This window comes from Archocentrus centrarchus, chromosome 21, assembly GCF_007364275.1.
Source record: "Archocentrus centrarchus isolate MPI-CPG fArcCen1 chromosome 21, fArcCen1, whole genome shotgun sequence".
Taxonomy (NCBI): Eukaryota; Metazoa; Chordata; class Actinopteri; order Cichliformes; family Cichlidae; genus Archocentrus; species Archocentrus centrarchus.
Window position 1 is genome coordinate 30,290,641 of NC_044366.1, and position 25,023 is coordinate 30,315,663.

Sequence of the window (25,023 nt, forward strand, 5' to 3'; positions counted from 1 at the left end):
TCCGCAGTGAAGAGGACCGGCAGCTAGCTAAGGAGTGCCTCATGAAAAAAACATTTAACCTCAAGCAAGCAACGCACTGATGTTCACTCCTGTGTGTGCTTGTGGTCACTCCGAGCCTAAACCCATAAAAGAACTTTAAGAGAAAATGGACAAACTTCAGCAACAAATGTCAGCTCTGTTCTCCCAGAAATCCCAGCCCTCACAGTGGCACATCATCCCAACCCCGACAACCCAAATCACAACCCAGCAGCAGCAATACTAACACTACAAGACCCAGACCAGGCTACTGCTTTAATTGTGGAGAGGATGGACACGTGTCGGCCGGCTGCAGTAACCCACCTAATCCTGCTCTCGTCCTGAAAAAGAAGAAAATGCTGCAGCAAAGACAGCAAGCATGGGACATGAACATTTCAAAAAACTCAAACTAGAAGAAATGTCTGCAGGGGGACATACAGAGGCTGCAGTTGAACCATTTCCCACACATAGACCCTTCCAGCCACATTCCATTTCATTGCCAAAAGGACTTATTGGTGCCAAAAGTACAGGCCAAGTTATAATCAAAGGGACTCAATTCAACTGTTTGTTGGATACCAGCTCTCAAGTTACTACTATATCACACTCTTTTTATAATGATTACCTGTCAGACCAATTAATACACCCCCTTAATAATCTTCTAGAAATAGAAGGGGCAAATGGTCCTTACCTGGGTTATGTGGAAGTTAACATTGCCTTCCCACCTGCTTTTCTGGGCAGGCTTTTTCTTGTATTGACCCTGACACACTTGCCCTAGTGGTACCTGACATAAGAGCATCACAGCCATCCATATTCATTGGTACAAACACTCTTGATCTTGTGTATGACAGATATGTTGCAAACCATCAATCATTTTGCAGTTTTATTTACAATATGCACGCGTGATGTCGCTATGGTTGTGCACACGCTTGATTTGGAAAAAAACGACACTTTAATACGAGTGGATCGCTGACAAGTTTTCTACGCCCCCACTGCCCTGTGCTGTGAATGTGCATGTGTGTGTGCGCGCACGTGTTGTGTCCTAAAGAACCTGAAAGAGTTCCTAAGTTTTGCTGGATATTACCATCGATTTCTACAAGGCTATTCCTCCATTGTTAAGCCTCTACATGACCTCACCGCCAGCCGTTGCAAAAGATCAGATCTGCTGTTAATTGGGCACACTGTCACAATCCCAAGGAGCCATTTGCGAGTCGTTTGTCTAAAGCTTGCCAAGAAGCTTTTGAATCTATAATAGACAAACTCACCTCCACCCCAGTTCTTGCCTTTGCTGACCCCCATAAGCCATACACTCTGCACACTGATGCAAGTTCCACTGGTTTAGGTGCTGTCTTGTACCAAGAGCAACAAGGGCAAGCAGAGTTATCACAGATAAGATAAGATAAGATAAGATAAGATAAGATAAGATAAGATAAGATAAGATAAGATAAGATAAGATAAGATAAGATAAACATTTTATGATCCCAGAAAGGGGAAATTTGCGCATTACAGCAGCTCAGTAAGGAGAAAAATTAAAGGATGAATAAAACAAATGAAATAAAATAGAACAGAAAACACTATATACATAAAATATATATCAATATCAATATACATATACACACATCAAAACACTATATACAGATACAAAAACACTATATACATCTGTAGCCGGTAAGATACACAGCATACACGTATGCATTATATGGGTGAGAGTGTTACAAATAAAATGTATATGTACTGTATGGATAAAGTGATGGCAGTGGAGGTAAAGTGTCCAAGTGACTCATGACATCATGATGCTTATACAGTCTAACTGCTGTTGGGATGAATGACCTGTGAAAGCGCTCCTTCCTGCAGCGAGAATGTTTCAGCCTCTGACTGAAGGAGCTGCTCAGCGCACCCACGGTCTCATGCAGAGGGTGATGGGGGTTGTCCATGATGGATGTCAGCTTTGCTAACATGCAAGTCGTGGTCTTTCCAAGAGTAAATCTTAGCATCCTGCACATGAACTGGAATTTCTGACTCTTAAGTGAGCAGTCACTAACAAATTCCATGATATGGAATCCCTTTTACCGTGATCACTGACAGCAATCCACGAACATACCTGCAACCCTCAGGTAACCTGGATGCCACAATTTATAGATAGTTGTCTGCTCTGTCTACTTTCTCATTTAAAATTGCATATCGAACTGGAAAACACAGTGTTGATGCTGATGCTCTCTTGCGCAGACCACATGGAGATTTGACCTGATGTCTGATGTCACTCCCAAGGTATTCACTTACCTGTTTCAAAGGTGTGCTGACAAAAGCTGCTCCATTATCACTCCTGAACTCACCTGAAATTCCCCACCTTGGGATAATTTCTTGCAGTAAGGCTTTGGCCACTGCACCTGCCTTTTGTTTGATAGAAGGGAATACTTCTACTCATTTTGAGAACATGTTGTTTACTTACACATAGTATTAGTTCAGAGAAATACAGTTATAGATGATCAATGAATTAAGGATGAATGTGCTTCTGGCAGACTTTTAATAACTGCACCCAAATTGTTAGTTACACAAACCATACAAGAACTGCAAAATTTTTGAGAATAATTTTGGAATCCCTTTTAAAACAATCTGGCTGTATTTGTTTTACCAACCCTCCTTCTGATACATGGTCCCTCCCATGTTTCTCCAATCTCATTGTACATCCTGTATAATGACAATAAAGGCATTCTATTCTATTCTATTCTATGTTTCAATTTTGCAAAATAAGGATAGTCATGTTATGCTCCTGCAATAAAACAGAGGTCATATAGTTTTTAGTCATTAAAAGCTTTGTTTCCATCTGTTATGTGCATTAACGGCCTCCTTTGCAGCTGTTTTATTTCACTCCCTCACATGATTAAATCACATATGTTTACACAAGGCTCAGGTTGCAACATCACTCACTTCACATGATTAGATCACGTATGTGTGTGTGTGTGTGTGTGTGTGTATGCGTGTGTGTGCGTGTCCCCATCAAGATAAAAGGGACAACAATATAACATAGAAAACAAATTATCAACTTATAAAAACAGAAGCTATGATAAGTTTTTTGAGTGTATGTATGTAGAGATTCCTGCTGTTCTGATTCCCTGCCTCGATTTTGTTTTGTACTTTCTGTTTGCTGTCTTGTGAATTACCAATATTAAACCTAATTCTGAGTTATTCCCTTACTTTTGGGTCCTGTATCTACTGTAGAGCCAATCCTGCCAGACACACAGCCATTTCATGACAGAAGGATGCGATCAAAACAAGGACTCCACAGACTTGATTTCAGTTTCTGAGGAGTTGAAGAAAGGAGAATATGGAAATACATCCACATGTTATCAATGCCAAAACACAATACCAAGGTTGATGCACTTAACCTTCCTCAAGGACTTCATCTCTTCCAAGCCTCTTACTCTATCCCACTGCCCCAGTTACCTGAGCCAGTAGGTCCCATGTTATCACTTTACTACTTGGCTGGGTCAACCACTTGAGTTTTCCCTACTTTCTGCTCCCTGCTTTTTTGTTTTTGGGTTCTGTCTCAGCTTGTTTACCCAAGAGATTTCTGCTGGTCTGATTCCCTTCTCTGCGTGTTTTGTACTTTCTGGGGTTTTTTTTCCCCTTGTGACTTACCAGCATTAAAGCCAATTTTAAGTTCATTCCTGCCTCCTGACTCCTGCTTGTGGGTACAAATCCTGATTGCCACACAAACGTCTCATGACGCGTTGTCCACATCATTACAGATGCAGCTGAGATAGCTGCTCAATTAACTTAGTGAGATCCACAGAGAGAAAAAAAAGATTCATAAGGTCATTCCATTTATTCTAACTTCATTTTCTCACACATTGAGATGATAGTGGATCTCATAGTCTAGTGTCTTTATTTGTATTTGTATGAATTCCTGATCTCATCTTTATTTTCTATGCCTGTGATGCAGTCTGGTTGTATTCAATAACATCCGTTTTGATTTGGGGGATTTTTGTTTTTTATTCTATTACTGAATGGAAGTTCAAAACGATCCATGGTGGGTAAACAATTGACATGAAAACCTTTCATTGACCTTTCATTGTATTTTGGTGTAGAGCTCACACTTAGACTTCTTTATCAGCCTGTTTCTTTAAACAGTCTGCTTAATTTAACATTCAGCTCCATGGACCGAATGAATGATGAATTGAATCTGACATTTATAACTTTTGGTGGGCATGTAGAATTAGAAAAATACAAATTTTTGTATTTTGCTGTCATGTTTATTGCTTATATTCTAATACTCTGCAGCAATTCAACCATTTTTTGCCTCATCTGGATTAAAAAAAGTCTCCATGAGCCTATGTATATTTTCATTGCAGGATTATTGTTCAACTCTGTTATGTTCAGCACAAATATCTACCCCAAACTTTTGATAGACTTTTTGTCTGAGAAACAGATCACAACGCATTCATTTTGCAATTTTCAGGGGATTATTTATTACACTTTAACTGGTTCAGAGTTTTTCCTCTTGGCAGCCATGTCCTATGACAGGTATGTGTCTATATGTAAACCCCTGCAATATCATACTATTATGAGAAGAAAAAATGTTAAAATTTTGCTGGTTTTAGCTTGGCTTCTGCCTGCTTGTCAGCTTATGCCATCAGCTGTATTCAGTAACACTTCACAAATTTGTAGCTTTACTTTGAATGGAATCTTCTGTAATAATGCAATCTCCAGGCTTTACTGTGCAATCCCAAAATCACCATATTTAATATATGGTTTGTTTATTCTAATTAACACTGTATTTCTTCCTTTGCTTTTCATACTTTTTACATACTCAAAGATATTTATAATATGCTATCGAAGCTGTAGAGAAGTCAGGAAAAAAGCTGCACAGACCTGTTTACCCCACCTGCTCGTTTTGATCAGCTTCACATGTTTGTGTTCATATGATATAATTATAGTTCGATTGGAAATCAATTTACCCCAAACTGCACGTTTTATATTGACTTTACAAGTGATTTTGTATCATCCTCTCTTTAATCCAATTGTATATGGACTGAAAATGAAAGAAATTTCTCAACACCTCAGGAGGTTGTTTTGTCAAGGCAAATTTATTTTGTGCATCAGAACAGATGTTGAAAGAGTCGTCATTTCTGTTGTGATACAAGTTAAAAGGCCGGACATCCTTCCAGTGTAGAAATTTCTTGGTGCAGCTGAGTGTCATTAGCCAATTTGATAATGTGAGATAATTTTAGATTAAAGTTGTCCATACTATGATTGTGTTTTATAACCTTATTTTACTTTTATTTCTGACTAATATTATTAGGATTTATGCTTTAATCATTGTATCATAATATATTGCAAATATAACAAATATAAATATTCTAAATATTTTACAATATAGTGGTATTTAATTACTCTGTGATGTCATTTTTCTATGTTGTGTGTCCTATATACTGTACAACTATGCTCTTCATATTTCCTTAATCATACTCAAATAGAATTCAAATAATGAATATTACACACTTGACAACTGTGATCACATTTTTTAAAATTTTGTTCTGTTTCAGTGATTCACAAATTTTAGGTATTATGATGATAATTCTATAACAGGCACATCTCTCTTTAACCTTGTGAACATAATGATTTTATGCTTTATTCACTTTTTTCTTTTATGCAAATTGTGAATCTCTCCTTGCTGTCAGGGTTTGTTACTAGTATCATTAAAGAATAAAAGTGTCATAAAGGGGTGTCGTGATTTTGCCTTTCTAAAAACAGGTCTCATCAGTGGAGTGCACTTCACCCAGTGACATCTTAATGGTACATTGTACCATGCTTTAGCAGTGCACTTTTTAGCCCAACAGTTTATTTGTGTGACTGCTGCATTCCATTCTTATCCGCATTATAATGTAATGTACGTGCATTTATATAGTACGAGTCATACTGACCATTCAAAGCACTTTTAGCCACAAGTCATCAGAGCACTTATTATACATATACTTAAAGCCCTTTATCTACCTCACATTCATGTCTATTTTAGAATCACCAGTTAAACCTAACCTAAAATAGAGGACTTTCCAATCCAATCCAATCCAATCCAACTTTATTTATAGAGCGCTTTAAAAGACAACAAAGTTGAACAAAGCACTTTCCAGATAAAAGACAGCAATACAATACAGCACCAAAAAAAAAACCATAAAATAATAATAATAATAATAATTTAAAAGGATAAACCATAAAAGGAGTACTTAAAAAAAAGAAAATAACAGTTCCCAAAATGACTCAAAACTAACTAGAGACTATTATTTTGAAATGCCTCAGAGAAAAGGTGTGTTTTTAATCGAGATTTAAAGACCTCTAGTGTTGGGGCCAGCCTAACATAGAGAGGCAACCCATTCCATAGTTTAGGCACCACCACAGAAAAAGCTCGGTCACCTCGGTGTTTCAGTCTCGACTTGGGGACAGTAAGAAGTAGCTGGTCAGCCGACCTGAGGGACCTTTGTGGGGTGTATGTGTGTAAGAGGTCTGTTAGGTATGTGGGGGCCACGCCACTTAAGACTTTAAAAGCAAACAATAAAATTTTAAAATGAATTCTAAAATAGACAGGCAGCCAGTGTAGAGAAGCAAGAACAGGGGTGATGTGCTCGCATTTACGTGTCCCTGTCAATAGACGAGCAGCAGCATTTTGGACCATTTGTAAGCGCGACAGTGAAGCCTGGTCAATACCAATACCAGTGCATTACAATAATCAAGACGGGTGGTCACAAAAGCATGTAAAACCCTCTCTAAGTCTCGAAAAGATATAAGAGACTTAATTTTGGAAAGCTGTCTCAGCTGAAAAAAAGCTGTTTCTCACCACTGCATTTATCTGTTTGTCCATTTTAAAAGCTATATCGATTTTTACCCCAAGACTGGTCACAAGTGTTTTTACACAGGATGTAAGCAGACCCAGGTCAGATGGAGGAACACCTGGGCCACTTGGCCCAATTATAATGACCTCTGTTTTCTTATCATTACAATCCAAGAAGTTCAGAGCCAGCCACGCTTTGATATCTTTAAGACATTCTAACAAAGGTCTAAAAGAGTTAGGGTCTTTACGCTTGAGTGGTAAGTACATCTGACAATCATCTGCATAAAAATGAAATGACACCTTATGTTTTCTGATAATGGAGCCAAGGGGAAGTAAATAAATGCTAAAAAGAAGGGGCCCAAGGATGGAACCTTGGGGAACACCACATGACAGAGCAGCAGATGATGAACAAAATTTACCGACAGCGACTGAGAAACTTCTGTCCGTCAGATAATCTCTGGAGCTTGAAAAAGGCGACTGGACAGATAAGACTTGAACCACTCCAGGGCAGTATCCCTAATGCCAACGTAATGTTTTAGGCGAGAAATTAAAATATCATGAGCTACTGTGTCAAAAGCCGCTGTTAGATCTAGAAGCACAAGTGTGACTGAGTCTCCTGAGTCAGCAGTTATTAAAATATTATTTAAAACTCTCAAGAGTGCAGATTCTGTGCTATGAAATGCTTTAAATCCTGACTGAAATGTTTCAAAAATAGTGTGAGTATTTAAGAAAGATTGCAACTGTGAGGCCACTACTTTTTCCATGATTTTCCAAGATTTTTGACACAACAGGAAGCTTTGAAATCGGTCTAAAATTGGATAACAAAGAAGCATCCAGGCCAGGTCATTTCAGACTTTGGGACTGTGGGAAAAAGGTAGAGTACCCAGAGTAAACCTATGCATATGTAACCATAGCCAAGCTCAGAATTAAATGATGTCCTCAATGACTTCCGCCTCTGTGCAGTACAACTAAAACTGTGTTAAAGAATCAGTCTCTGCAGTACACAGTGCCATGTGTTACATTAATGTCACTGAGAGTAAGCTCCAAAGTTAATAAAATCAGAAATTTCATTGTGCTCCACAAGTGTTTTTCTTGAAAAAGTGTTACATTCTGATAAGTTATGTTTTAAAATAAGAGAGCAAGGAAGGAAGGAAATGGAAGGAAGGAAGATGCTTCTTTTGGTTTAGGATAAAGGACAGAGGACAGGTGAGCAGAGTAGAACAAATGGATGTTTGTCAGTTTTGTCACAATTTATTTTGCCATTTTAGTACAGAATGTAACTTTTGTCCATCACAACAGATCTTAAAGCCAAAGAAAAAAAATCCAGTAATTAAGCAGCATGGGCACCTGGAAAAATTTTGATCTACGAAAATGAGTTTTGGGAGTGTAAAAAAAGATTTCTTGCCATTTTTAAGAGCCTCAGTAGAGTTTGGGACCCATTGAAACATTCATAATTGCTCCTGCCTGTGAGTTCAGGCCTCCAGAGTTTGACAATGAGGGGTGTATGCTTCTAGCCCCACAGTTCTCTCCCTGTAGGTTGGGGGCTTCCACCCATGATAGATAGTTGTTTCCCTGCCTTCCAGAAGGACTCAGTTGTCCTACTGAGAAGTTTCAACACTCACATGAGCAATGAAAATGTTACCTGGAGAGGTGTCATAGGGAGGAACAGCCAGGCAAGTTGGTATGCGTCTTTTGCCCAGGGTCTGGAACCACTCTACTGGAGATGGACTGGAGTTGCCCTAAGTGAGAGGCAGCGGACTGGGTGGATAGCCTGGTGTTCCTACAGCTTGCTCCCTGTACATCAGACAAGAGGATTGCTTACCTGCACTGTAAGGCTAGGGAACAGGTCCTGACTCTTGTCCCTTTTTTACCTTTGGGTGCCTCAGGAATGTATTGACAGGTGTGTCTCACTCCTACATGTGGACCAGGTAGCAAGTTGAGATATCATATGTACCGCCAGGTACAGGTTGATCTGTTACCCGGTATTCTTATGATATGTCATTAGCCTCTATTTTTTATGTATTTATTTTGATAATTATGGCAGGCATAAGAAAAAGAAAATGGACAGAGAGAGGAAGAAGAGGAGAAAAAGAAAACTATCATTCAGAGAGTGGACACTCTGTATTTTGAACTGTTGGCTGACCCGTGTGAGGAAGAACAGGAAGCTAGCTTCCAAGCTTCAAGGGCTGGTTGCTAGCTTTCCATGGCTGCTGGATTCCTTACATGGGTTAGTGAAAGACTTTTTGATCACCACCCTTCACCTTCAGCTGTCCACTCCTGCTGCAGCAGTTACCCAGCAGCCTCTGTCTCTGTCAGCTTCAGCAGAGCCCCTGCTGCCTCAGCCCACTGCAGCAGTCTCCAAGCCCCTGCTGCCGCAGCCCGCTACAGCAGTCTCCAAGCAATCACAGTTTTCAACATCGCCTGCAGCACCTCTTCAGCCACGCTCCAAGCCGCCTGCAGCTGCAGCAGGCCCCAAGCCACAGCCACGCTCCAAGCCGCCTGCAGCTGCAGCCCCCAAGCCACAGCCACACTCCACTGTGTCCCCGTCCTCCGCAACTGCAGCAGCTTCATCAGCCTCTATCCTGTCTCTGTCAGCTGTGGCTCCAGCTCTCCCCCAGTCTCAGTCTCTGTCAGCTGTGGCTCCAGCCTCCCTCCAGTCTCAGTCTCTGTCAGCTGTGGCTCCAGCCTCCCTCCAGCCTCAGTCACTGTGAGTTCCACATTCAGCTGCCCTGGCCTTCAAAGAGCTTCAGTTAGAGCCCCGGTCACACCCTCAGCCAGCTCCAGCACCTCTCCCTCAGTCTCAGTCAGCTCCAGCAGCTCTCCCTCCGTCCACAGTGTCAGCTGTTTCAGTTCCCTCTCAGTCAGCTCCCTCTGCTTTAGCTTCAGTTCCCCCAGTGTCCGCTTCAGTTAGCTCCTTAACCGCCTTGGTCCCTCCGGTCAGTTCAGTTTCAGTCCCTTCAGTTTCGGTCTCGGTCCCCTTAGTTTCGGTCCCCTCACTTCCAGTTCCTGTCTCAGTCCTCTCAGTTTTGGTCCCAGTGTCCTCAGCTCCTGCTCCCTCTGTAGTTTTGGTCCCCTTAGTTTCCCAGTCAGAGCCCCAGTCACCCTCATCCTCACCACCAAATACACCAAAACAATCCCCGGAGCTGCCCCAGCCATCTGAGGACACCACTGTACACCCTGGGCCACAGAGAGATTCTCCATTCACACCAGCTGCAGCTTCGCAGCAGCCTTGGCCTGCTCAGCCCGAGCTGCCAGGGGGTCCCGCTCAGCCTGAGCCAGAATGTCCCAAACCAGAGCCCGAGCATCCCGAGTCTTCCAAGTGTTCCAAGGCCAGCCAAGGCTCTGGAGAGTCTCCGCCTCCACTGGGAGCGCAGTCGGCCTCCTGACCTGCTTTACCGCTGCTGCTGGGAGCACGGAGGGCCTCCTGACCTGCTTCGCCACCACCGCCTGAGGGTCTCTGCCAAGTCACCTGATGGCCCACGACGCCGCCACCACCAACTTGGTTCCCGGCCAAGTTGCCTGATGGCCCACGACGCCGCCACCACCAACTTGGTTCCCGGCCAAGTTGCCTGATGGCCCTCGCCACCGCCACCACTGGGCCTCCTGTCTCGTCTTGCCAGCGCAGCTGGGAGTGCTGTCCGCCTCCTGATGAACCTTGTGGTCCCTGGCCTATGAGTCCTGCCCTTTGGCCTGGGTGGCCCACTGAATAGGGTTTAATCCCGGGACCCGGGATATGAGATCAGAACCATTTCCCATTTCCCGGGAAACGTTAAGACGGGAAACCGGGAAAAAACCGACTTTTTCCCGACTTTTTCGTTTCTTTCCCGAAAGAAAAGAAAAGAAAAGAAAGCTTCAGAATGTTAAATTTAAGGAAATATTGAGAGAAGGGTTTGTTTAATGCGAAAAGCATTACTCTTCATTTCAGGCACGTTCAGCCTCCGTTTAAGGCTGGCTTCAGCCTTCATCTCAAGCGTTTTAATAGAGGTATTACACAGTTGCACTTTTTTCCTCTTTAATTTGTTGAAATCGTAGGCAATGTGTTTAGCCTAAGGTATTTTGTATTATATAATTTTATATTATTATATATTGTTATATTGCATTATATAGCCTATAAAATATGCCTGCCCTGAACAATAAAGAAATATCTGTTTAACTTCGAGTGTTTCTTTTCCTCGTTTGCAGCCGCTTACTAACAATCATGAATTAGGATACGGGCCTAATGTGTGAAGAAAGTATCATGAAATAGATTACTTTAACATATTTCGCTTTTAAAATGGAGTTGGGTAAAATGGATATTTTTTAGGCTATAAGGATTGGCCAGTTTTTCAAAAGACGATTCACAACGAACCTACTTTAACCCTTAGACTTATAGTGTAGTACGGTAGTTAACTTTTCAATGACTATTACAGCGTTCCACTGGTGGAACGTGTGCATTGTGGACAGCGCAAGTGGCTGAGCCTTTATCAATGCTGTGTGGAGATGAATAGTATTGTTTTGCACCAGCAGTTGTAAAATATCTTGGTATAATTCCATGTACAATGTAGGAATATTCGAATTATATTTGTTAAGGGAGTGTTACAACACCGCATAGCTCGAGCACTCAAATGCCGAGATGTTTTATTGTATCAATCAAGCCAACGTTGCCCCCTACTGGGCATAACAGGACATAGCTGGAAAGCTACCTCTACAATATCAAAATAAGTTAAGCCCAACACAGGCTACAGAAGGCCTAATTAAAATAAAATTTAAAAAAAAACTTTTTCCCGGGATTCCCGGGAAATGGCTCGTTGTTTCCCAGGATTTGATTCATGTCATTTTCGGGAAAAATATTAAACCCTACCACTGAACGATCTGAACAGTTTTTCTGGCCTTGTGCGTTTTTTTGTTTGGGCCTGGTGTTTTTGTTTTCAGTTCAGACCTTGGCCCTCCCTGGACAGCTTCGGCCCTCTTCGTCCTCATCTCCTGAACTGTTTGTTGGGCTTTTGTTTCTGGTTTTGTGCCGCTGATTTTTGATTCACCCTGTATTTTTGTTTTGTTTTGGACTTTGTCACTTCCCCAGCAGACCCCCTGAACTATTTTTGATTTTCTGTTTGGTCTCCCGGGTTTTGTTTTTTTTCAGTGTTATTAGCGTCACCTGTGTTACCACCTGTTTCCACCTCCCTCATTGGCCCTCCTGTGTACTTAATTCCTGTGTTTCCAGTGCCTGTCGTTATCGTCGTCTTCATCTTCTCGCTGTGTGCTCCCTGTTTGTTGACTCTGTTTCCCTGAAATCTATTGAAGTTTATTTCTGTCCAGTGTTTATTGCCACTAGCCCTGTCTAGTCCGGCCTTTTTTTCTGGTCCCATGAATAAAGTGGATTTTAAGTCTAATCTCTGCCTGGCGTATCCTGCATTGGGGTCCTCCTTCCTACCTGCCACACAGCCGTTACATGACATGAAAGGAGTTTGATTTACTAAAAGTAGCTGTTTTGGGGTTGTACACAAATATATTTCTTGCCATTTTTCAGAGCCTGAGTAGAGTTTTGGGCCCACTGTAACACTCATAGAGGTTTACGCAAGCAAACCTGCCTCTGACTTTAGGTCTCCAGAGTTTGACAATGATGATGTAATTGTTTCATGAAGAGGTTAATGAGTTCCATAGAGGGTGCCCATGTCTGATAAAAGCATACCTTTGAATAGTCCATTTTCTGAATTCTGAAGACCAACATAAGTTCCTGAATGCTTTCTGCAACCAAAGAAATAACAGGCTCCATATTAGAACATCCTGTAAAGAGAAATGCAATGATTATATTTACGTATTATATTTATTATATTTATATTTAAGTGTAGATGGTATTTTTGGCAGCTCGGTATCAAGGCAGTTTGTGAAATAGTCTTTTCAGCGCATTTCATCTTTTGAGTGGTTGTATCTACTTTTGACCATTTTAATGAATGCTGATTCAAATATGACATGTCTGACACTTAATGGGCATGTGGAAGTGCACAGATACAAATATCTTTATTTTTTGATCATGTTTACAGCATTTATTCTCATAATCTGCTTTAATGTCTCTATCATATGCCTTATTGTTATACACAAAAACCTCCATGAGCCCATGTATGTTTTCATTGCAGCTTTGTTACTGAACTCTCTTCTTTTCATCACTAATATCTACCCAAAGCTTTTGATTGACTTTTTATCTGAGAAACAGATCATATCTTATCAAGCTTGTCTCTTTCAAGTTTTTATGTTTTACTCTTTAAGTGCCTCCGAATTCTTGCTGTTGTCAGCTATGTCTTATGACAGATATGTGTCTATTTGTAAACCTCTGCAATATCCAACCATCATGGGGGGAAAAAAAGTCATTTTGTTGCTGGTTTCTGCTTGGCTGGTACCTGCTTGTCACATTGCAGTGCCAGTTGTACTAATTATTAATACTGAACTCTGTAGCTCTAATTTAAAAGGAATTTTTTGTAACAATTCAGTCATGAAGCTTTTCTGTGTTACACCACAAGGAATATCAATATATGGTGTAATTAATCTGTTTAATCTTGGACTTTTCCCTATGCTTTTCATACTTTTTACCTACACAAAGATAATAATAATTGCTTATCAGAGTTGTGGAGCTGTCAGGAGAAAAGCCACACAGACCTGTTTACCTCACCTGCTAGTTTTGATTAACTATTCTGTTTTAATTACTTATGATGTCGTCATTGTTAAGCTGGACTCAGATTTTCCAAAAACTGCACGCTTTGTAATGACACTGCAAATGATAACATATAATCCTCTGTGCAATCCAATCATATATGGACTGAAAATGAAAGAAATTTCTAAACACCTCAAAATGTTGTTTAGAAAAAAGAAATGATACATCATCACAGATTTTTATATTTAAAAGAATGTTAAAAATGGACATGAGAATATTACTATGCCATACTACTACTACTACTACTACTACTACTACACACACACACACACACACACACACACAAACAGGTGTTTCAGGTTTACTCGTTTTTTTCTTTTGCTACAGTTTCTGATGCTTCACATTGAAGTGCTTGTATGGGCTCAGATTAAACTGTTTCATTTTATTAACATGGTAGTGCTAATTGCAAATAAAACTGTCTATGTGGACTTGAAAATATGTTGTCATAATAAATGTTTCACCGTTATTAATCCCTTTGCTGTTGCATATTGGTGAAAAATGAATTTGAATAGTTAATTAGGTTAATTTCACTCTGTGTATGCTCAAGTACTTCTTTTAATTTAAAGAAAAAGCTTTCTAAGACAAATATCAACATTGATTATTTTATTCTAGATATTGCTAAAAGAAAGAGGTTTCATGTGTGTTGTCTGGGTTTGACTTAAAGAAAGAAGAAAAAAAAAGCCAAATGGCAGAAAGGCTGTATAGCTTTTTATTTTTAAAATGCCCCTTGCTCAGCGGTCTGTGTACTGTTTGGACATTCATTTTTTTCAATGTAAAAAAATATATTGAGAAATGGATTGGTCACCATCATCAAGGCAACTCAAGGTGTTTATTTACTTTTTATGTAACCTGGCTGCTCCAGTTTGTGCTGGTGGTTTTACTGCATCTGACAGCTCGTTGAATTAAGGTAAATACAACTATACTGCTATATTATAAAGGCACGCATCTTAATGTACCAGAGCTCATATATCATGTAACATAATTTTGTCACTTCTATGGTTTTTACATTATCAAAATTATCTTTTAGTACCTGCACTCTATTAGAAGGTTGTTGTTAGATTGTTAGCAATTCTACAGACTTGTGTTGGTGTCATTGTGTGTTTTTTGTTATCCTTGTTTTAGACAAACCGATGGTATCAACTGTATACACTCCCCAGAGGCCCACAGTTATTGAAAGCATCACAATTATATGGAAATTAATTGTAGCTTTGTGAGAATTTAACATAACAGATTTACATCCATTAAACACACACACACACACACACACACACAGAACACTCTACAGCCTGTGAAAGCGTCCATCCATTCATTTTCTTCCGCTTATCCAGGGCTGAATCGTGTTTTGAGTGGGAATCATGGGGAGCTGGTAGGCCCCTTTAGGATTTCAAAAGGTGTGAAAATGACCTTGGCAAAATATATAGACTTTATGACTGATCACTTTCTTCCATGGTACAAAAAGAAGAACTGTGCCTTGCATAGCAAAATGGTCTTCATGCATGACAATGCACCATCTTGTGCAGGGGCGGGCTGGGGTTGAAATTCAGCCCAGGAGCTTGGTGTTGTCGAGGTCTTTTATTCGATTGTACAATGAAGCAGCAAAAGGGGGAAAAAAGATCGTCAACCCCCCCTTAGCTGGTGTCTCGCCCTTCACCTCTCCTAATGGTGTGCTGGCTGGGCTGCAGCATTAATTTTGACAGCAAATTTTGATTTAGTTTTAGTCATAGTCTTTTGACAAAAATGTAATTTAGTTTTAGTCATAATTTAGTCATCTGAATAGTTTTAGTTTTAGTCTAGTTTTAGTCGACGAATTATCCTAAGAATACAGTCGACTAAATCTACAGTCAATTTAGTCGACTAAAATATAAAGGTTTTAAATTGTAAATGCTTTTTCTTCAGTTCCCTTGAATCAGTCATTACACACTTAGACAAAATTAAACATTTATTGAAAGTTATGGAATATTATTAATAATATTAATATTAGCATTTCACCTGCTTCCCACGCACCTGAACATTAACACCACCTTACTGAGATAATACGAGCGTTTTACAGCAGGACACGCTCTGAAAGGTACAGGGCAGTGTTCAGGACTAAGATTAGGAAAGGCATAACTTAGTTCTGTTGGAATAAAGACAAATCACAGGCTAGTTTGGTCTTCCAGGGTTTAGAGCAAATTTGCGCAACTGTGCGTTTGATTGGATGTTTTCCTAACTTGTCCCGCCCTGTCACAAAATTAAATCAGTTCTGATTGGATGTTTTCCTAATTTATTTATTTATTTAATTCCTAAAGACATTTTGGGAAAACTCCCGAACCTCCCGATGGCCACCACACCCCTGATCTCATGCTGCAATGAATACTTCTGTGTCACTGGCTGCTATGGGCATAAAAGGAGAGAAACTCATGGTGTGGTCACCATCCTCCCCTGACCTCAACCCTATTGAGAACCTTTGAAGTAGATAGATTTATTGTCATTATGCGGTTGATACAGTACACACAGTGAAATTAGCTTGTGCAGCTACTAAAAGATCACTGCTCACATCCACACATTCACTGCAACCACACTGAAGCACTCACACATTTACACATATCTATATTAAAAGCACAAATGATTAGAACAGCAAGACATCACATATTGCACACTGCATATTCCTATGAGTTGTGCTAGGTAGGGAGTAGGAGGGTTGTTTGGTTATTTAGTTCCATTATTTAATATCCTCAAGCAAAAGATCTATGAGGGTGGGATGCAATTTATATCAGAACAGCAGCTCTGGGAGCCTATTCTGACATCCTGCAAAGAAATTCAAGCAGAAACTCTCCAAAAACTCACAAGTTCAATGGATGCAAGAATTGAGAAACACAGTCTCTTAGACATCTGAAGTGGTAGAGATGCTGGTTAGCTTTCTTTGCTGTAAAGCTGATGCAGCAAAACCAGAACAGATCCTGCACAGTGTTCTCCAAGGTGCTTGAAGCTATCTATTCTACTTCTACTGGGGCTTCAATGATCTGAAAAGGCTGATAGCATTACTGCTTATTGCTGCAGTCCACAGCCAGCTCCTTACTATCATCAAAGACTCAGAGCTCTGTAGAGCCGAGTATTCCTTTCACTTTAACTAGTAGTGACTTCATGGATTTCTTTACAAATAAAATTTTAGACATTAGAAAAAAATTATTCATAACCATCTCAAAGATTATTCTTCATGTTCGGCTGCTATTAGCACTGCTGGTATTTGTTTACACTCTTTTGCTCCAATTGATCTTTCAGAGTTAACTTCAATAGTTACTTCCTCCAAACCAGCAACATGTTTATTAGATCCCATTCTTACTAGACTGTTCAAAGAAGTCTTTCCAATTATTGATGCTTCAATCTTAAAAATGATTAATCTGTCTTTATTAGTTGGCTATATACCACAGACCTTCAAGGTGGCTGTAATTAAACCACTATTTAAAAAGTCATCACTTGACCCAGCTGTCTTAGATTCTTGAAAGAGTAGTTGTAAAACAGCTAACTGATCATCTGCAGAGGAACGGTTTATTTGAAGAGTTTCAGTCAGGTTTCAGAATTCATCACAGTACAGAAACAGCATTAGTGAAGGTTACAAATGATCTTCTTAGAGCCTCTGACAGTGGACTCATCTCTGTTCTTGTCCTGTTGGACCTCAGTGCAGCTTTTGATACTGCTGACCATAACATTTTATTACAGAGATTAGAACATGCCATAGGTATTAAAGATACTGCACTGCAGTGGTTTGAATCATATTTATCTCATAGACTCCAATTTGTTCATGTAAATGGGGAGTCTTCTTCACACACTAAGGTTAATTATGGAGTTCCACAGGGTTCTGTGCTAGGACCAATTTTATTTACATTATACATGCTTCCCTTAGGCAGTATTATTAGAAAGCATTGCATCAATTTTCATTGTTATGCAGATGATACTCAGCTTTACCTATCAATGAAGCCACAGGATTAGTTAATTAGTTAAACTGCAGGAATGTCTTAAAGACATTAAGGCCTGGATGACCTCTAATTTCCTTCTTCTAAATTCAGATAAAACTGAAATTCTTGTACTCGGCCCCACAAATCTTAGAAACATGGTATCAAACCAGATATTTACTCTGGATGGCATTACTTTGGCCTCCAATAACACTGTGAGAAATCTTGGAGTCATTTTTGACCAGGATATGTCCTTCAATGCACATATTAAACAAATATGTAGGACCGCTTTTTTGCATTTGCACAATATTTCTAAAATTAGAAACATTCTTTCTCAGAGTGATGCTGAAAAGCTAAATCATGCATTTATTACTTCTAGGGTGGACTATTGTAATTCGTTATTATCAGGCTGTCCTAAAAACTCCATGAAAAGCGTTCAGGTGATCCAAAATGCTGCAGCTAGAGTACTGACAGGGACTAGAAAGAGAGAGCATATTTCTCCCTCTATTTTTAAGATTAGGCTTAAAACTTTCCTTTATGTTAAAGCTCATAGTTAGGGCTGGATCAGGTGAATTTGAACCATCCCTTAGTTATGCTGCAATAGGCCTAGGCTGCTGGAGGGTTCCTGACCTTACAATAAAAGACCTTACAATAAAAGCACCTTCAGGTGACTGTTGTGATTTGGTGCTATGTAAAATTGAAATTAAATGAATTCAGTTCAATTCAATTCAATTCAATTCAACTGTGTATGGGTGAGCATCCATGTCCGCTACCCACAGTCAGTTACAGGGATGCGCCATCACAATAATAATAGTAATTACATGGATAGTTAATCCCTTTTCACTTTTTGTCTTTAACTTTCCCAATTAAAAAGCTGCACCCACCACAAATCATTCCCTGCATAAGATTGACATCTTTTATCAGGTGAATGAGAAAATTCTCACTAAATAAATAGAAGGTCATTGTGTGAGTGCAAATAGAATAAATAATGTTCTAATGATTAGAAAAGAAACAGTGTGGGTGGTATTAAGGAAACAGTTCAGCACAGGACTGTACTCTAGAGTTTTAGCTTACGTATTGCTCTTGGTGGAGAGTTAGGGTGAAGTTAGAGATGAAGTCCACAGAGGGTGAAGCAGTTTTATGTACAGAGTCCAAGAAGTCAAATCATTCACTCTCTGAATTCCATTTATGTGCAGGTCAGGATAAGGTTGGTGTTCACCTTCTGTTTTCTCTCATTTCCTTGTTATGACAAATCCCTTTTTATTCTTTAATATGTTGCTAACATTTTGACAATCTTAATGGAGCTTGAATTAAATGTAACTTATATAACTCTTGATGGTTTTGTGCAAGTGTACAAATACAGATATCTTTATTTTGTGATCATGTTTACTGTATATATTCTAATTCTCTGCTGTAATTCCACCATTGTATTCCTCATCGTGGTTAAGAAAAGCCTTCATGAGCCTATGTACATTTTCATTGCAGCTTTATTATTAAACTCTGTTATGTTGAGCACTGTTATTTACCCAAAGCTTTTGATCGACTTTTTATCTGAAAGACCGATCATGTCATATTCTGCTTGTCTCTTTCAGTTTTCTCTGTATTACTCTCTGGGTGGGTCAGAATTTTTACTGTTGTTAGCCATGGCCTATGATAGATATGTGTCTATATGCAAACCTTTGCAGTATCCAGTTATCATGAGACAAACCACTATTAGTATTTTGTTGGCATTAGCTTGGATTGTGCCCTCTTCTCAGGTTGCAGTGATAGCTACATTAATGTCCCAAAAAGAAATCTGTAGCTTTACTTTTGATGGACTTTTTTGCACTAACACAATTTACAAACTTCTGTGTGAGCAATTGGAATCAATAATTGTACATGATATGGTTATAATGTTTAATGTTGCAATTCTCCCTGTGACTTTCATATTTTTTACATACGCCAGGATACTTGTAATATCCTATCGAAGTTGTAAAGAAGTCAGGAGAAAAGCTGCACAGACCTGTTTACCCCACTTGATAGTTCTGATCAGCTATTCGTGTTTGTGTGCGTGTGATGTCATATCAGGCCTGGAGTCTAATGTTCCAAAAACTGTGCGTTTAATAATGACTTTACAAATAGTGACATATAATCCCCTTTTTAATCCAATCATATATGGACTAAAAATGAAAGAAATTTTTAAACACCTCAAGAGATTGTTCTGCACTGTAAAAATGAACTAATTTATCAACACTGTCAACTAATCATTATTGCAGCTTACTCTGCAATAATGAAGACAATTCAATTTGAATGTTGTTAAAATCAGTCTTCCTGCCTCCTGCTTCCTCCATCACTCTCACTTCTTTGCAGCTGCGTAGCCTGAATTCTTATTATTTTCTGCTAACACTGTTTGCATTCTGTGGAAGTCTTTGCATCAACCAGTGTACATTTACTTCAGCCACCAGCTGTTTGGCTTTGTGAGGGAATAAACCGCACAGGCTTTTCTGTTCCAACTGGCCTCTGCGTCAGCTCTCGTGTGGACACAACTCTGAACAACATAGCAGGTCAAGTTCTTACTAAAATGACCATCTTTATCGCTGTTTTTGTGTCTAATCTACTGCCATATTGTTCCTGTCTGCAGGAAGCTGAATTCAGAGGGAAAGCTTTGCAAACTGGCCCAGAGTCACATTTCTGAACTCTTTTCTCTGTATTCTGTGAACTTTCATTGAGCTGTTTTAAGGCTGATGATGTCAATCCCTTTGTCATTGCTTTCACTCATTCCTCATTCGTCAACAAGTTTATGGCTTGAATCTACCCCAGATCACATGAGAGATTTTCAGAATTTTTACAAATTATGCAAAATGTTTTATTTTCCACAGACCTGAAAAAGCCTAAACAGCAGTTAGTCTGTAATTCACACAATATCAGCAATAAGACCACATGAAATGCATATTTATATTGAATATGCATTGGCTGACTTTCAGCTGATGAATTGAAATATATGGTATTTCCTTCAATTTTTAGCTGGATTTGTGATTTAGTAAGAAATGGTGTGTGTATGATCTCTTTGGTCTGTAATAAAGTCCCACATGTCCCATATGTCACAAATTGTGTTATACAATACAATATACAATACAAAGATCTTTATTATCCCCTTAGGGCAATTGTTCCCACAGCAGTAGTACAGTAATCTAAAAAACAGTTATACCATAAAAACATACATAAAACAAACATTGAATCACAACAAATCATTTAAAAACCTAATTGTTGTTGGGACAAAAGAATCTATTTGTCCTACAACCTGGTACCCAGTATCTGCGTCCAGAAGGAAGCTGAGGGAATTAATTATTGCAGATTTAAGGAATGTAAGGCTTATTGGGGAGCACACTGTGTTTATCTTAAGAAGTTGGAGAGGTGCAGACAGGAGAGTAGGAGTGGGGGGTCGCATAACTGAGAGAGGAGAGCTGGCCTGAGAGGGAAACATATATCCTTATATGGGTTTTATGGCCCCAAACCATAAAGAACGGGGGTGCGCACAGACAGTCAGATTGCAGGGCGCTTAGGGGGAGATAACAGCAGGAATGCGGTAAGGGATATTATTTTGCAATCTCCAAGCATGCTTGTTTTAAAATCTGCGTTATTTTTGGCCTCTTGTATTATGTGTGTGATTAATAAATTGTTAAAAATGAAACTGAAAGTCCGATCTCTGCTCTTTCATCACGAACCCGGGAGGGGGAAAAGACGGTGTAAGATTAATTCCCCAACAAATTTGGGGTGCTGGTCCGGGATGAAAGAGGGAGAGATATGACAGAATTGGATAGGTCTGTTTGATTCAGACGAACCGGGAAAACAGCTGATCTGACCCCGCGCGGAAAAAATTAAAGGTAGGCATAAAACCTGATTGATCGAATTTCTGCTGATTGAGTATTGTAAAAAAGTGGTCAGATTACGTTTAACTCCCGTGTTTCTAAATTAAATAGGACATTAATAATGCAGAAAGTTCGGGGGAAATATTGTGTTATTTAACGAATGGTTATAGTATAAAGGAAAAAGTGAAATAATAAGAAGAAATAGTTTTGCCTAGCGATTGGTCAGGCCAACCGATTTCCAGACGTGGATTCGGTCCACGCGGTTGGACCGGTGGGATGACTAGGTGAAATTCCTGGGAAAATTGAGGCATTCCCGAAGATTAAAATAAGAAATAGTTTTTGCTTAGCGAGTGGTGTTCGCCAACCGAGCTAAATAACGTTCGGTCTAACGCGATTTGAAAACCGGTTAGCACTAGGTGTTTAATTCCTGGAGAGATTGAAGCGGCTCCGAATAGTAAAAATAAGGGTGAAAGTCCTAGAAAATTATCGATAATCATTCTCAGCATATTAAAATAATAGTGCATTTCGGAATGATTATTAATAAAAAATTCTTAACAGTAAAAGAAGGGTGGAAGCCCCGAGGTTTAATTGATAAAAGCACCTCAAGTATCATAGAAGTAAAATATTTGAGGGAAAATTGTTTGTTATAAAAGATATTGGAAAGAGTGAATGCGCGCAATCGTGTGTGAATGCTGGTGCACGAGCGTGGAATCAACAGCAAGATCGCAGCGAAAGGGCGATCTTTGCCTGTTGAAAGACGTCTCGGGAGCCAGATGCGTTAAAAAGAGAAAAGAGAAAAAAAAGGAAAAACGTAGGAGAAGACGTCGAGAGTAAAATTTTTAACTGTGCGAAGAACAAAGGAGAACCAGCGGACTTGGGCGCGGTCAGCCGCTCAAAACAGGAAGTGAACTCCTCAACAGACAAAGTAAAGTGATTCTCAGAGGCGGAAGTCTCTGAGGGTGGGTGCTGAAGGAGGAGTCACGAAGGGGACTTACACACACACACACACACACACACACTCATCCACACACACATACACAAGCACTGGTGGAGAACTCAGAAAAGCAGAGGAATATAAAATAAGCAGTCAAATAAAATAAAGTAAAAATAAAAATAAATAAATAAAATAAAATAGAATAAAATAAAAACAATATATAAAATAAACAAATAAATAAAATAATAAATAAAACTTACATTAGAGTAATTGAAAATAAATTAAGGACCAAGAAGGAAAGCAGGATAACATGGAGAAAGAGTGGAAAATGGTCCATGAGCAAATTGAGGAATTGGTAACGGTGGTGAAAAAATAGAAAGAGACCACAAGGGACAAAATGAGGGTTGAAAAACGAGTGAGGGAACAGGTAGGTATACCCCTCAAAAACAGAAGGCGTCAGTGGTAGTGAGAGGCGCCCCCTTCAAGGAGGTGATAAGTGACGAGTTGAATCGTCGCTGTGAGAGATTAAAAACAACATGCAGCCCAGAAGAGAAAGAGGGGCTCACTCTCTGGGAAAAAGGAATGGAGAGAGAAATTGAAAATAAAGATCCAAAAGAGATGGGGAATGGAACTCCAGAACCATCGGCACCACCAGCAGAGGATTTTGACAGCTCTCCTAAGGAAAAGGAGATGGAAGATGACCGGTTCCTGTTTGGAAGAGCCCACTTAACAGAGGGAGAGTCTCCGATGGAGCGGAAACGGAGAAAGAAAGGTAAGAAAAAGGAAACAGAGAAACTAAAGGACCCAGAGAGGGAAAGGGGTAAAAGGCAAATCAACCGTCCAGTGGGACTTGAAGAAAAACGTTGCCCACACAAATGCCATTATTAGCTAGAATAAAAGGAGGTCCCCTGCAGTACAAACCCTTTGGTTTAGGTGACATTCAAACATTGGCAGATCAGCTACCTCCCCCACCTGAAGGAGGAGCTAAATTTCTACATGCGCTAGATTGCCTTACACAAGGCTACGTAGTCGCAGTGGGTGATTTCAGGGCTGTGGCAGCACAACGGATGTCAAGAAGGGACCTTAAAGAGGTCCAAGAATTGGCCCAAATGGAGACTGACCCAGACGATACTCCCCTGCACCACAGAGGAGTTGCCTTGGGTGCACCTAGGAGGGAAGTTTTCCCTAGGAATGTAGCTCCAGCCATTCCTAAACTCATGTGGGACTCATCTGAGCCCCCTAGAGTTTATCTGGATAAGGTTAAAGACACCTGCCTCCAAGACACAGGTGTTCATCCTTATAAAGAAGGAGCGAACAAAGAGTGGTTCAGGAAGGCGGTACTGGAGGGAATGCCAGGGGAAATTACGACACTGATGCAAAACAATTCTGATATACCAGGGTGTGAGGACACCAAATGGGAAAGACACTTAGTACATCATATGCAGCGACACAAAGATACAAAAGATGAAGAATCCAGTAAGGTGAAGGATTTACAGGCCCAATTGTTGAAACTCCAACTCGGCAAAGCAAGACAGGAAGCGACTGAGGTGAAGAAAAATAGTAAACAAACCACAAAATAAATGGTGGTTTGCATCACAAACCCAGAGGAACCTAATTGGCCGGATTTGGGTCCGGATTCGGATCCTGCCGGTCATCGGTTACCATTTCCACAGAGGAACCCACAGCGTGGGTGGGGGTCTCAGAGGGGGAGACGGCTGAGACCGTTTGGCGGACCAGGGGGACCACCTCGTACATTAGCCTGTTTTCTGTGTGGTCAGATGGATCACTGGGCCAAGAACTGCCCTAGGAACAGACAAGGACCAGCAAGCCGTGGGAGCGCGTGTGGCAACCCTCGCCCAAACACATGGGCAGCATTACAACGCCCAGGAGGGTGAACAGCGCCTAATACACAGGCCGCACCCGATCATCAGTTTGCACCAGGAGTGCAGTACCAGGCTTCAGGGGGCCAGTACCCCCTGTGGGAGGACACCTGGGGTTTGGATCCAGGACAGTATTGACACACCCCACAGGGAGGCCACTGAGAAGAGGGAACGGCAGAACCACTTCTCCCAGTGATGGTGGCAGACAAGATGATGCCATTTTTGGTTGACGCAGGAGCAACCCATTCCACAATAAGACAATTATATGGACTGACAATTACCCTAACTGATGGGCAAACAAGGACGTGTGATTATCAGCCCTCCAGTTGGAAGCACCAACTATTGATGCAACCCCTGGCCACACAGATACACACTGAAACCAGAAATGCCAACATAGACAGGCATATTGACTTTGTTTTGTAGGTGGGAACCTTGGATTGCTGGATTGGGACCATATGTCTCTCCGCCTGATTCTCCCCATGTCACGTTGTTTTATGACCGAGATGACACAGATTGGTATAAAGATGTTTTTGCCGAGCTGGAGGGTCAACAATGGGAGGTAGCAGTTTCTGATTTGTATGTGGCTCCGGAGGGAGTCGCAACGGCGATTATTCTCACCTCTGATCAGCAAAATTGGAATATGATGGCGGAGACATCTGTTCCACATGTCTCGCTAGCATTACATTCAGGGCACGTGGCCAAAGAATTAGGGCCCATGATCAAACGCGCAGGGGGCCTGACAGATTGGGTCCCAACACAGATCCCCGGACTCATGTACTCTCCAAGTACCAAAATGTATCAAATTTATGCGCGGGCAAACAATCAGGATAATTTGGAACACGTCACGCTCGACCGAGAACACGGCCGAGAACACGGCCGAGAACACGGCCGAGAACACTCCGATCA

The 25,023-nt window shown here is 40.4% G+C and overlaps 3 protein-coding genes across 3 annotated transcripts; all 3 read left to right on the plus strand.

Annotated features, from left to right (window-relative positions):
- Window positions 1–4,168: 4,168 nt before the first annotated feature.
- LOC115800196 (olfactory receptor 2T27-like) lies at window positions 4,169–10,411 on the plus strand. Its single transcript, XM_030757446.1, has 3 exons — window positions 4,169–5,093; window positions 9,106–9,428; window positions 9,917–10,411. The coding sequence occupies exons 1-3, from the start codon at window positions 4,169–4,171 to the stop codon at window positions 10,409–10,411; spliced, it is 1,743 nt and encodes a 580-aa protein (XP_030613306.1).
- A 2,353-nt stretch (window positions 10,412–12,764) lies between these two features.
- On the plus strand, window positions 12,765–13,685 carry LOC115800198 (olfactory receptor 13C5-like). The gene has a single exon (XM_030757447.1). It carries the CDS (start codon window positions 12,765–12,767, stop codon window positions 13,683–13,685), a length of 921 nt encoding a protein of 306 aa, XP_030613307.1.
- A 5,068-nt stretch (window positions 13,686–18,753) lies between these two features.
- LOC115801132 (olfactory receptor 6N2-like) lies at window positions 18,754–19,677 on the plus strand. The gene has a single exon (XM_030758852.1). It carries the CDS (start codon window positions 18,754–18,756, stop codon window positions 19,675–19,677), a length of 924 nt encoding a protein of 307 aa, XP_030614712.1.
- The last annotated feature ends 5,346 nt before the right edge of the window (window positions 19,678–25,023 follow it).